At 36.9% G+C, this 13,064-nt stretch overlaps 1 protein-coding gene and 1 pseudogene across 1 annotated transcript; both read right to left on the bottom strand.

The window, feature by feature from the left end:
* Window positions 1–938: 938 nt before the first annotated feature.
* On the bottom strand, window positions 939–12,688 carry LOC125493507 (transcriptional repressor ILP1-like). Its single transcript, XM_057392100.1, has 9 exons — window positions 12,449–12,688; window positions 11,787–11,863; window positions 10,846–11,449; window positions 10,256–10,810; window positions 9,495–9,662; window positions 3,221–3,900; window positions 2,766–3,048; window positions 2,380–2,669; window positions 939–1,425 (listed from the first exon to the last, which is right to left on the bottom strand). Exons 3-9 carry the CDS (start codon window positions 11,404–11,406, stop codon window positions 1,233–1,235), a joined length of 2,730 nt encoding a protein of 909 aa, XP_057248083.1. The 5' UTR covers window positions 11,407–11,449; window positions 11,787–11,863; window positions 12,449–12,688; the 3' UTR covers window positions 939–1,232.
* LOC125493927 (5S ribosomal RNA) lies at window positions 5,687–5,807 on the bottom strand (annotated as a pseudogene).
* Window positions 12,689–13,064: the final 376 nt, after the last annotated feature.

The raw sequence follows: 13,064 nt of genomic DNA, 5'->3' as shown, positions 1-13,064 counted from the left end.
TGGTACATTTTCTTATTTTGTACAAGAAAAAGCGAAATGGTCCTGATCTTTGCTTAATTATAGAATTAGTTCATCCACCCTTAACATCAATAATTTTTACTTTCTGCAAAATAAAGTCAATGCTGAAACCTGTTGTAGACTTGTAGTCTTTTGACTTATGTTCATCAGCCTAATGAATTTGATTGGTGCATAACCTCTCATTTCTTACTGATCTCCTGGTTTTGTTACAAAGATCCAAAGGAAGTTATAAATTATGAAATTAAGCAGTGACTATAGATTGTTAATTATGTTAACTGGATTTATCGTCTGCTGTAAACTGTGTTCTAAGAGGAGGTAGGGGGATTTTATTTACAAGTTCACCTGTATGATAGAATCAATCAGTCAGATACTAAGTAACATTAACAATGTGTTTTTCCCCCACTCCCCAGATTTAGCTCTCGTGGTCCATCCCAAAATGTAATGTACGGAGGTGTTTTGACTTTCACTTTGCACATCGGATACATATGACAGATAACTTGCTTTTGCAGAACCTCGATAAACATGACTTTTGGATCTGCAATTTCGTGATGCATAATCATCATATGACACTTTTATTGACACAACGACATTCTACAGTGTCCATCAAGCAACTGCTATATAATCACCTTGTCCATATGTAGTTTTAACATATAAAGGGTCTATTGAGTATTATAAAGTAGATAATTGATGCATGGAAGAAATGGCACCATACTACCATGGGAAAGTACTTGCCACTTCTTATTCACAGGGTTACTATAAGATTCAATTGTTCATACAGCTACATTATGCTAACCCCTAAGTTTGCTGCTTACATTTCGTCTATGTTTATTTGAGAATGACAATGAAAATCAACTTGCAAGCAGAGTAGTACCTCGTGAAGATACCAATTATATATACTTCTTCCTTCATGACCACCTATATTCTCTAAACTACATTATTTCAAGATTTTTCAAGATCAATGTTTTCAACACATAATACATGCAAGCAAACTACTTGACATGATTTTAGGAGGAGACAATCAATTCAAACAATCGGAAACATTTACTAACAGTATCGCTACTCTAACTGTGGTTGCAAGGAAACCTCCTGTATCAGCTAATACTGTATAACCTCATGAACTGGCTATGTAAAATATAACAACGGAGAACATATATTCATGCATATCTCAAAATTCTGAAGAAAAAAAAAAGGAGCCTAGATATAGAAAGACAAGATCATAGAGCTTCCTTGAGGTGAAAAGTTCTTAATATCGCCCTGGCCTCATCATACTCGTTCAGGTCAACTAGCATCTTCTTCAGACGACGGGCAAGGCCACTAGTTTCATTCTCAGGCAGTCCTGATGCCTGCTTCTTTTCCAAAGTCTTTCCAAGCATCAGTACGTAATCAACCAGTGGCTGCAACTTGTGACTGCATGACAAATAAAATCAATATGAAAAGACCAGGTATCTGAAATCAGACATACTAATATCCGTACAACCCTCTTCAATGAACAACAATAATCATGCTTCAATGACATGAAACAAAGAACACCTTGAATGTAGTTTCATTTCTAGAGACTAGCTTAGTATAATTATGGCTTTCCACCTGCTGCCTTACTTTTACTAAGTGTCACCTGGTTAATATTGATTTCTGCAACCACACTTATTTAACTCCCCTATCCCCTTTACCCATTCATCTCTCCTCCCACTCCCTATTCTCTCCCCTCCCCGCAGGACGCACCCCAACAGACCGACCCACAAATAACAGCACTTCACCTACCAAATACCATGCAACCTCCCCAGTAACCCCCCCCCCCCTTTCGCCAATACCCCTTAGTTTCACTAGAAACCACCTCACACCAACAAACCTACAAAAGACCCAAAACGAAAAACGTAACAATATCTATAACAATTTTATAGATGATTCGGTGCAGGTCACAACACTATTTGAGCGATATTGGCTGTATTTTGGACTTCTATTTCCAAATTTACTTGGTCATTCTGCGAGTCATAATCCTAAACGATTTAGGACCTATGAAATTGACTTGTAATCGCAGTTTCAACTTAGCTTGTAACTGACAAATTTATAAGCCTAGTAGCGTACTGTTAGCCCACTCCAGTAAATAATTTTCTGGTTTTTATAGATAGAAGTGAAAAAAGTTCCATTGGATTCTATTTCTTTTGTGAGTGAAGCATGGGAGTAGGATAGAGGAAACACGAGTGAAAGCGATTGAGTGTTGTATGCACCTTATGTTTCATTGGCTTGATTTGTTTTATTAGCAATTATAGAGGGAAGAGGATGAGACATGGGGTAGGAGAGGAGGAACATCTGCGTCCAAGGACACAACAGAAATAAAACAAGACTTATGGTCCAAAATGTTACCTGCGTGCAGCTGTGACACTTGCACCAGACCACACGCCATTTACTGAAGCAATTATCCTCTCAGTTCTTGTTATTGCATCATGAATATCAGGAATAAGGTTCTGAACATGAGGAAGTACTTTTCCAGCCAAAAGTTCATCAAGCACAAGCTTCTCCAAAACTGGCAAAGCAAGTATATCTTTCCACATGCAGATGTTCCTCATCAGTCGAACTGCCACACCAAATCGATATGCTGCAACTCTTGCAGCATTTGGTACAGCCTTCATAGCAACTGGACTCCACACAGGGACCTATATAACACCACCAGAATATAGTAAACACCTCAATTCAGAGTAACTTACACATAGCATTCGCACCCAAACTTTTGTGCAGACTTAGCAAAATACCACAAGATTAACAACTGCTTCAGCTAGCCGAGTACGAATTGAAGCTATCAGTTCCTTGAGAGCTTCACTTGAGGCAGGAACATAATTAATGATTAAGGTTGTCGCCGATACTGCATTCTTTGACTCTCTGCTACTAAGCATATCCCAACAATGCGCTATGTCATGATGCAATATGGGAAGTGCAACCTTTTCCACTAATCCAGGAACAAGATCAGCGTCTGCATCATCAGGACTAAAGTCGCTTCCATCTTCTGGAACACCATAATCAAAGAGCAGGGAATGCCTGCAGGAATACAATAATACAATAATAAGAAACAAGGACAAATTTACATGAGCAAAAGAAGCAGGGGGAAATTAAAACCTTCAAATATCAACCAATAAATGGCTCGACAAGAATACAATTTCAAAATTTACCGATACCGCAATCAGCCAGCAAAAAGTGGGTGCTTACATACCATCTCATGTCATAAAAGTCAACATCTTCACGTAGAGGGTCCCACTTTAGAAGCTCTAATCTCACATACGGAGAGAAAATAGATGGGATGCTCAATGACATATAAGCATCACGATAACCATCCAAGTATAATCTCTTCCATCTTTCAAATCTCTCTTTGACTGAAGAAAGTTGGGAGTACTCCTCAGCTGCGTCACTGAAGACTTCTGCAGCTGTCTGAAGTAACAAATCACGATTTGAGTCATAAGCTTCACTCTCATTGTCACTCTCATCAGTGCTAGATTCACCTTCCATCCTCGGATAGGAGTAGTCATTTCCAACATACGACATTCTCTTAGCATCCAAACGAGATCTCCTACGCTGTCTAGCATCAGACCTCCTAGCCATATCCATACGTTTCTGAAGATTTTCATCTCTACCAAATTCATCAAGCTTCACAGGACAGCTTTTTTGTTGCTTGATGGCAGCAGCTGCTGCCTGAGCTGCACTGGTGGCGGCGGCAATTATAGGAGCATTGCCACCACCTCTTCCCAAAACTGACATAGCTGCATCTACAGCTGCTTGTACTTCTGCCATCTCCTCGTCATTATCAGCAGCTCGCCTTTCAAAGACGACCAAAGCACGTTTTTTGTGAAGTTGTTGCATATGTTCTTCAAGTTCCTCTATGTAAGGAGCTTTATGCTGAACAAGTTAAAATAACATTAGCTAAAATGCATTGATATCATCACAATAGTGAGAACTTGGGAGAAAATAGTGTATTGATGCTAGAGAAGTAAGAAAAGACGATTAAGAAGCAGTCAATAGCTTGGTGGGCAAAAAAAGAAATTAACAAAAGGGATAACGCAAGCTCAGTTAACATATTTGGCTTCTAGATCTCCAGTATCCTATTAGAACCCACACTTGAATCCTGCTATTAGCAACACTCCCAACCAATATACAATACTCCTGCAGTCCAGCTATGACAGTCTTTGTTTTGCTTTGTCTCAAACAATCTTGATGCTTGGGGCCTGTTCCTTTTCACTTTATTTTTGCTTGTTTTCAGAAAAAATACAAAAAAAAACAGAAAAAATACAAAAAGTTCAGAAAAAATAAGAAGAGTTAAGAAAAGTTCAGAAAAAATAAGAAGAGTTAAGAAAAGTTCAGAAAAATGTATAAAAAGATCAGAAAAAATAAGAAAAGTACAGAAAAAATAGGAAAAGTTCTCAAACTTGAGAAAAAATAAAGGTGAAGAGAATAGGCCCTTAGTTACTTCAATACGCTTTTGCATATAGCTGGATGTTTATGTCTCCTTGACAATGCGAGACTAGGGAGACATGTAGTAACTGCAGTCTCTGGATGCAAGCTTCTTCTCCTAAGAGGCTAAGACAGTTACAATGAGACAGAATACATAAAACTAATAAAAAAAATGCGTCGCAATTAATTCCTAGAAACAAGGAAACAGTAAAACCATGGTTCTCAAAGGGAAGGTTGACTTATTCTTAGACCAGACTCCCTGTCCATATCATGAACATAACAAGGAAAAAGACAGTTCAAAGTTTCAACAGTAGCAATTAAGCCTTTGTCCAAAGCAAAACTTCCAAGAAATACAGGATTCACTTTGATGAACTCGAGATATTATCAATAAGATTACTTCAGGATGGAAATCAAAAATAGAAGTAGCCTTTGACATCAGAAGGGTATCATTAAAGAGTTAACTGTAAGTGTTCTAAGTGCAAATTACAGCTGCAACTAGGGGTGATGATGAGCCTAATCTGTTCGTGAAAAGTTCGGGATCGGCTCGGTCAAAGCTTGATCAAAGCTCCGTCAAAACTCGTCTCGGTTTCGAACTCGGCTCGAGGCTTTTACGAGCCGAGATGAGCTACGCAAAGCTTGGCTCAAGAGCTCCTGAACGAGCTCAATTATTCTTTTATATAGAAAAATAATATATTTATATATATACATAAATGGTAAATATATTAACCTAGATATCACACAATAATAAGTAAATAGTTCCTTTATATAAAAGAAAACCTACAAAAATCAAATATTAAAAAGGAAAAACAAATTAAACATGTCAAAAAACAGGGTGGTAAAAAGACAAGTTTGTTTGTGAACAGTTCGAGCTCGGCTCGTTTAACATTTGGCAAAGCTCGACTCGAACAAAGTTCGGCTCGGTAAGCTTCAAGCTCGGCTCGAACTCGTTTAACTGCGGAGTTCTGATGGGATCCGGTGCATTAGTGCTGGTATGATCGCACCCGTCAACTCACTGTTCGAATTTGTTTATATGGCCTTACCCATCCTTCCAGTTCTTCACACCTTACCTCACTCAACACTGATTATTCGAACGCTCATAACTTCGCGCTCGGACCTCCGTTTTAAGTGATCTTTTTTTTGAAACCAATTGTCTTTTCGAGATCTACAACGTTGTCTCCCGCTCTCTAGAAAAATCGGCTTCAAACGGGAAAAAAAATAAATTTTGCAGAAAAAAGGGGTGCAACACGAGGACTTCCCAGGAGGTCACCCATCCTAGTACTACTCTCGCCCAAGCACGCTTAACTGCGGAGTTCTGATGGGATCCGGCAGCCCTAGCTACAACAATGGACAAAAACACACATTTTTAGGAGCTAAACAAATTAAGGCTCTTGGGCCTTTTTATAAAAGACAAGATAAAAACATCCATGGCCCGTATATTATGAAAAAACTTTCTCCTATATAGTAAATCTTTAGGTTTGTTTTGTTTCTCCCCCTCCATTATAGGCAAAATTTAATGCAAAGGCCAGTTAGCAGGTGCTAGGCTCATAATCAAGGTACCAACAATAGTTAGCCTGATCTGAACTTGCAAAGGAAGGGGGGTAGCACCAGGGCACACGACTTGCGTGCTAGGACTCAAGTATGTTCCCAGGACACTCAACTTCCATTCCTTTTCCAAATGACCTCCTCCCTTTTCCAAATGACCTCCTCTACTTTTCCAAAGAGAAAAGAAGAGAAAAAAACTCTCCATCTCCCCAACCGCGGCCATTTTCATATATATAGAAAAAAACAGAGAATAGGATTATGAAAATCCTGGTGCACTATTCAGAGAGCACTAAATTTGAATAAGAGGTTCACCAATTGTTTAGGTGCGTATTTACCCCCTTCCACCCCTTATTCTATTTCATGGCTTGGCATCACATCAGTTTCAGGCAGAGATACACAGCCAATTGTCGAAAATACACAGGTGTTACGCTCACAATCTAGGTGCCAACAACATTTAGCCTGCTCCCAACTTGTAATGGGCATGAGATAGTACCCGGGGGGATAACTTGGGAGCTAGGAGCTAGGACTTAGGACTCTTCCACGACACAAAAGTTCCATTTCTCTTCCAAGCAACCAAATTCGTTTAGAAAGAAAATAACAGAAAGCGGCTCCCACTACCCCCCAAACGCATGCACACAATGCACTTTCTTCCTATTTTGGCATGTTTGCTCCCGCTAACCAGAATTAGAACAAGCATACTCCATAGGAAACAAAAACCTATAGCCAATTACACCACTATCTGCCCAAACCACCTGGCATGGTCATATTCCATGTGAGGACTGAGTACATACCAAAAAAGTCACTAAAATGCTTGGCAAGGTGTTGAAAAAAAAAAGAAATAAGCTTTCCAAGGTATACAGGATCACAGGAAGAAGATTAGTATAAATCTCATGAACCACCGAGCGAAGATATCGTATCATAATTCATAACATCCCATTCAATTATATGCAAATGGCAGATATTCCTAACAAATAACAACATACTTTCAATTCTCATCTGTCTTTTAGGTTTAGAAAAAGGCCTTATGAGATGCGTTTATTAGTTGCATGAGTGAAAAATTAGTTCGGATCATTTAAGAGATTCACCGGATCCAACATCCAAGATATTACTTTAGCTAGCAAGGCCTATGCTGTCTCCTCAAATTTCTCTGCAAACCAGGCTAATATAGTGATTTCTTTTTTGCAACTCGTAAGACAGGACAAATGAGACTCCTTCCTACTATGTGCCCATTTTAGATGATACACATAGAAAGTCTTGGAATGCCAAACACAGTGTCTTAGTCTCTCTTCAGGTTTACGAAACATCAAAGTATTATCAGCAAGGAGCAAACTGGAGATTGCAATCTGTTGAGTTTAGACATCATGGAAAAGCTTTTACCAGAACATATATAACACCCCAAACAGGTAAGAGGAGACCCAAATACTGCTCCCCCCTTTATCATACCACTGCAACAGCTGCATAAATCAGTAGTAACTATTCACTACTCCAATATTGACAACTGAAGTCACAATCTCAGGAAGGGAATACCTCCTTTATGTGGAAACCCTTTTTTATATGAAAACAGATCCAATGTTCTATGAATTAAGTGATATGTTCTAAATTATATATTTTTCTCAAAAAGACTCCATTATAGTTTCAAACACAATTTCAACCAAGTTCTTTACAAATTTTACTAAATTCTTCATTACATTTTTTGAAATTCAATCTATTTAACTCGCATTCATTAACTACAAGTTTATTTCGTTACTCTCTCCTCTAGAAGACTAATTTTCTCTCATCAAGAATACCCATTTTCTTTCCTCAAGTAGACTTAGTTGAAGCTCTAAGTTCAACTTCAATTAAGTTCTTCACAAGTGCAACAAAATTATTCATAAAAGATTCAACTTATTTGGAATCAATTCATGTTTGTTCTCTTTTCTCAAGATCACCATTTTTAATTACTCAAGAATACCCACTTCTCCTCCTCAAATATAACTCCATCTCAAATAATATTCAATAAAGTTTTTTATATATAAATAACAAAGTTAAATGAATTCAACAGAGGTCTTACCAAGTTTAACAAATCTTCATTGAAATTTCTAAAATTCGATTTTATTTTGAACTTCATGTTCTAAAGTTTTGTATTTCATGTTCTAAAATGTGTTATTTCATGTTCTAAAATTTGTTATTTCATGTTCTAAACTTTGGAAATTCATGTTCTAAAAATTTGCTACCGCTTCTTGCTCATCTTTGACGTCAGCGATTCATACCTTCTGCCCATCATTGTCTTACAGCAAACTTGACACCTAAAATCACCATCCTCATGGCAAACTTGCTCATCTCAATTAATGGCAAAATTTCTACAAAAGTTGGCAAAAAAAGTTGATTGGAGAAGATAACTCGTTCGATTGCTGGCGGAAAGCGTCGATCAAAGGTATAGGAGTATGGGTTTAATTAGTGTGTTCTCTTAATTATCCTTTGTTTTGGATGAAGTAATTAAGTTGATCATTATGATGAGCGAGTTTTTTTGACTAATTTTAGTTGATAATTTTTGGATTTTTAGTCTAACTTTGTTGTTAATAAATCGAATGATTTACTTTGTGTTTAAAAAAAAATATGTATTGTTGTGTTGATGATACATGATTTTGATCATTATATGGTGGTTACAATTTAAAGCTGTGTTGAGATGAGATAAGATGAGTTTGCCTTGTATTGTGATTTTAGATATGTAGTATTACATATGTTCTAAAATATCATACACGAACTGAAAAATAGTGTATATGTTCTAAAAATTGGTATGCATGTTCTAAAATTTTATTGGAATTAATTTAGAATGTACTAGTAATCATTTATAACATACTTGAAATTATTTAGAAAATGTTAAAAATAATTTAGAACATACTTGAAATAATTAGAACATGTTAAAGATAATTAAGAACATACTTGAAATAATTTAGAACACACTTAAAATATTTTAGAACATACTTCAAATAATTTAGGACATAAGCTTGTAATTTAGAACATGTATATATCAATATATGTATATGGCTTGATTAGGTTCTTATGTAAAAAGATGTGTTCATGTTCTAAAAATCATAGCATATGCTTTATAAGTTATTATTCTAAAAAGTGTTGCATATGTTCAAAAAGCAAAAAGATAAGTATGCTCACAAAAGTATTGGATGTGTTCAAAAAAGTATTACGTATGTTCTAAACATAAATTTGTTCTCACATAAGGGCCCGTTCTCATCGGATCATGACCGTAGAATATAGTGTGTGTATATATATATATATATATATATATATATATATATATATTATATATATATATTATATATATATATATATATATATATATATATATATATTATATATATTGAGACTACGATACTTATTCTTGGAAAATGTTCTAATTGAACGTCCGACAACATAGTTCTCCTTCCTTCCCAACTACGAGTACACATTTACAATTTGAAAAGACTCTTAAGTTGACAAATTAATACTAGAGTATATAATACTACCTGCAAAAAGTCACATATAACAGAAACAAAGTCACGGAGCCTTTGCATGAAGATATACTTCTCCCCAGCATCACATGAAGACTTCTCAAGCACGGTGATATTCATCAATGACGCAGTTAAACTTTCATCAACACGATCCAATGAGGTCCTGGTTTTTCCATGAGTTTCCTGAGAGGAAAGCAGGGAGAACGGAAATCACGACTAGATGAAGTAGAAAAAATCAAAAAATAACTTGCATATGGCCATCATGAGGACAGCAGTAGCATTAACTAGTGCTCTTGTCCAAGTAACAACAGAGAAATCACCGCCTAATCTCTGATATCATCATAATTCTGACAAAGTTTGGAACGATCTAATCATGTTTCACATCAATCACTTCATCATAAAAGACATAAGGACAACATCAAAATCTCAATAAAATATCATAATTCTTCCAATGAGCTGATGGTGAACATACTCATTGGGACAGTGGATGTTACTCTTTACCTGGCAAGGAAATATATAATTACCATTTAAGCAATCATTTTCAAATTTCAACAATTATCCAAGAGGAAAATTAATGAACATGGGTTGATCTACACTTAGCTACGGTGTTGCCATCATATCTAAAAAAAATGAAAAGGGTAAACTCTACTAAAAGTAAGAAAGCACAAAACAAAATCATTCTACACATTGTCACCCTTCTAGAGGATCTAGTTTCTCTTCCAAAAATAACATAAGGAATCCAAAAATAACATAAGGAACCAAAGACACACACATACCTTAAGTCTCTTCAAGTTATCTTGGAAAGCCTGTCTGGTAATTTTAGCCTGCTGAGATATGGACATAGTCCCAACACCGTGTACGCCACCAATTGCCCCTCCAATACTGGGTGGGCCAGCAGGGTCATGGGAAACAGATGAATAAGAGGTTGGTGCTGTGTACATATAACTTTGAGGTTGAACAGATTGAACTGCTGATGCATTTCGACTTACTGCAGAAGGTCCTTCATCCATTCTCTTGCCCAGACCTTTCCTAAATTGCTCTTCTTCCCATTTTCTCTCTTCCTCATCTTCATCATCCTCCATGTTCAACTGCCCGATCCGCACTGGCCTCTCATCAATATCCTCAAACACACCCTTTTTAGGACCATCTATCTTTTCACCAAGCATAGCAATTCGTGTTTGGAACTCGGGCTCCTCATCACTTAACCCCTCTGCTTCCCCATGATTACTTCCTGCATCCAATGATATAAAATCTGGAGCTGCAGCCCGTGACAGCCGAAGTCTCTCCCTCTCTGCTCGAATAGCATTTATTGTTGCTTGATCAACTTCTCCCTTCCAATACCCATCAAACCAATCCTCCTCTCAGCATCATCCTTCTCCCTCTTCAAATAAGAGGTATCTTCATCCCTTGAAGTTTTGTCTTCATTCATCTCGTTACCATCTTTTCCAGTTTCCCCAACTGGCTTGACAAGACCCTTGAGAACAATAACAGGCTCTGAGGTTGAACTAGGTTGTGTATCTGATGTTAGTGGCCTTGGCCTCGAGCTAGCAAGGGTTTTAGTGTTCTTTTGGAGTTCAAGGAGGGCTTCTTTTGTGTATTGACCAGCTTGAGGTTGAACATTAGAGGTAACTGAACAAGTGGAAGACCCAAGACGGTCCTTGATGGATGTAATCTTATGAGAAGAAGTCGACTTGGAGGGACGAGATGCAGAAGTTTTCCGCGGACGAGAAAATGGGGTCTCATTATCTTCATCTGCAGCAAAACTTAAAAGCTTCTGGTGGCTTTTCTTTGGTTTGTCAACTGCTGTAGTTTTACCAAAAGATGGCTTTGTCGAAGCTTTAGATGGAACTCCGCTACCATTAGCTTCACTCTCTTCATTCTCATCATCGCCCGCTCGACGACGGAAGTTTTTTGATCTAGAGCTCATTGAAATGTCAAATATAGCCACTATAATAACCCTTTCAGATTAGCTGCCACAATTAAGGTCACCGTCAGCAACAGTCAGCATCAAAAAGCAAAGCACAACATACATAAACATAATCACGGAAAACTCATTCATAAATTAAGAAATTGATCTCTATTCAATAAGGGAAGAGGGGGGACACCAAAGAATAAAAAACATTGGCCCACTAAAATGGCAATTTTGAACATATAAAAAGAAAAATTAAAAACGAAATAAAACAGCCAGACGTGCAATGCAGTTTTTAACATATAAAAAAAGATTTAAAACAAAATCACCAGACTAAATGGCAGTTTTTATTAATAAATAGAAAACATAGAAATTATGACCATAGACGGCAGTTCAACCTAGGATTCAACTTGTTCCTACTTTTCCTGCTTCCATTTGAATTCTTCTCCGTTCTTCATCTTCTCCCTCCCATTATCTGCAAACAAAATCTCAAGACTAATAACTAAAACTCCCCTCTTCAAAGGCCAAAAGCAAGCAATTCGAAGCAACAAATATGCAAGACTATTTACTAAAATTTCTCTTTTCAAAGGCCAAGAGCAGGTAATTAAAAACAAGGCAACATTCGCGTTTTGCTGTGTTCTTTATCATAAGTCTTTTATCATACATTTATCACTGTGCTTGTGCTTTTTATTCAGTATATTCCAACCAGAAAACCAAACTACGAGGAGTGACAAGGGAAATCACAGTCAAAAGGTAATTCTTAGTTTCTAATTCTTTTACTGTGTAATGTGTTCATATCTCAATTCTAACTAATGATATTAATATTCGGAAAAAACATACAATTATTAATGGTTTCCTAATATTTGTTGTAATACTCACCCACAAATACATCAATTCGAGTCAAGTTAAACCCTAAAATTTAGAAAGATCTTCATTTATCTTGCTTTTCCTCAGCAAATTAAACAAACCCAGATCAACAATCATAGGAAAACCCACACAAATTGGACAAAAACAAAAAAAAAATTGAAGAAAAACCATTTAAAAAAAAAATCGAACACACCTCTCCTCAAGAATAGTTGGGGCAACAACAGGGTCAGGGGTCCGGCTTTTGGGTGCGGCGCCCGTGCGAGAGATAAGCCAAAGGAAAAGAAGCAAGTGCGACCGTATGCGAATTTTTGCTGGGTAAAGGTGGTCGCCGGCAGTGCGGAGATAGTGAAGGTGGTCGAGTGAAGCAAAAATTGGGAAAACTTGTTACTTCTCAAGCTAGGAGAAACCTTAACGTGTTTGGGGGAAATGAAGGAAAGGATCTCAACTTATGGAGTTCACTCATGTACACTCGGGTGTACCATGAGCATGGTACACTTAGAGATATTTTTGTAATAAATTAGAATTTTAGGTGCTCAATTTACACCAAATTAGTTATTCGGCCCGGACTATGCCTCGGGTAAGAAAAAAATTCATTTATTAATATAATACTTTATAATAATAACACTAAATACAACTTAGCCTAGTGGTTAAGACTTTAGTATATGTATTTGAGGTCACGTGGCACAGTTTCTTGTTTTCGCACGCCTTTTAATATATTTGTATAGACTAGTTTTTGGACCCGTGCAAAAATGCATGGGAACTTTTTTGTTTAATAAACATGTTTATATACCAACTACAGTAAAAACATA

This window comes from Beta vulgaris, chromosome 9 (assembly GCF_026745355.1).
Source record: "Beta vulgaris subsp. vulgaris cultivar EL10 chromosome 9, EL10.2, whole genome shotgun sequence".
In the NCBI taxonomy this organism is placed as follows: Eukaryota; Viridiplantae; Streptophyta; class Magnoliopsida; order Caryophyllales; family Amaranthaceae; genus Beta; species Beta vulgaris.
This window is presented reverse-complemented; position numbering and strand designations above follow the sequence as displayed.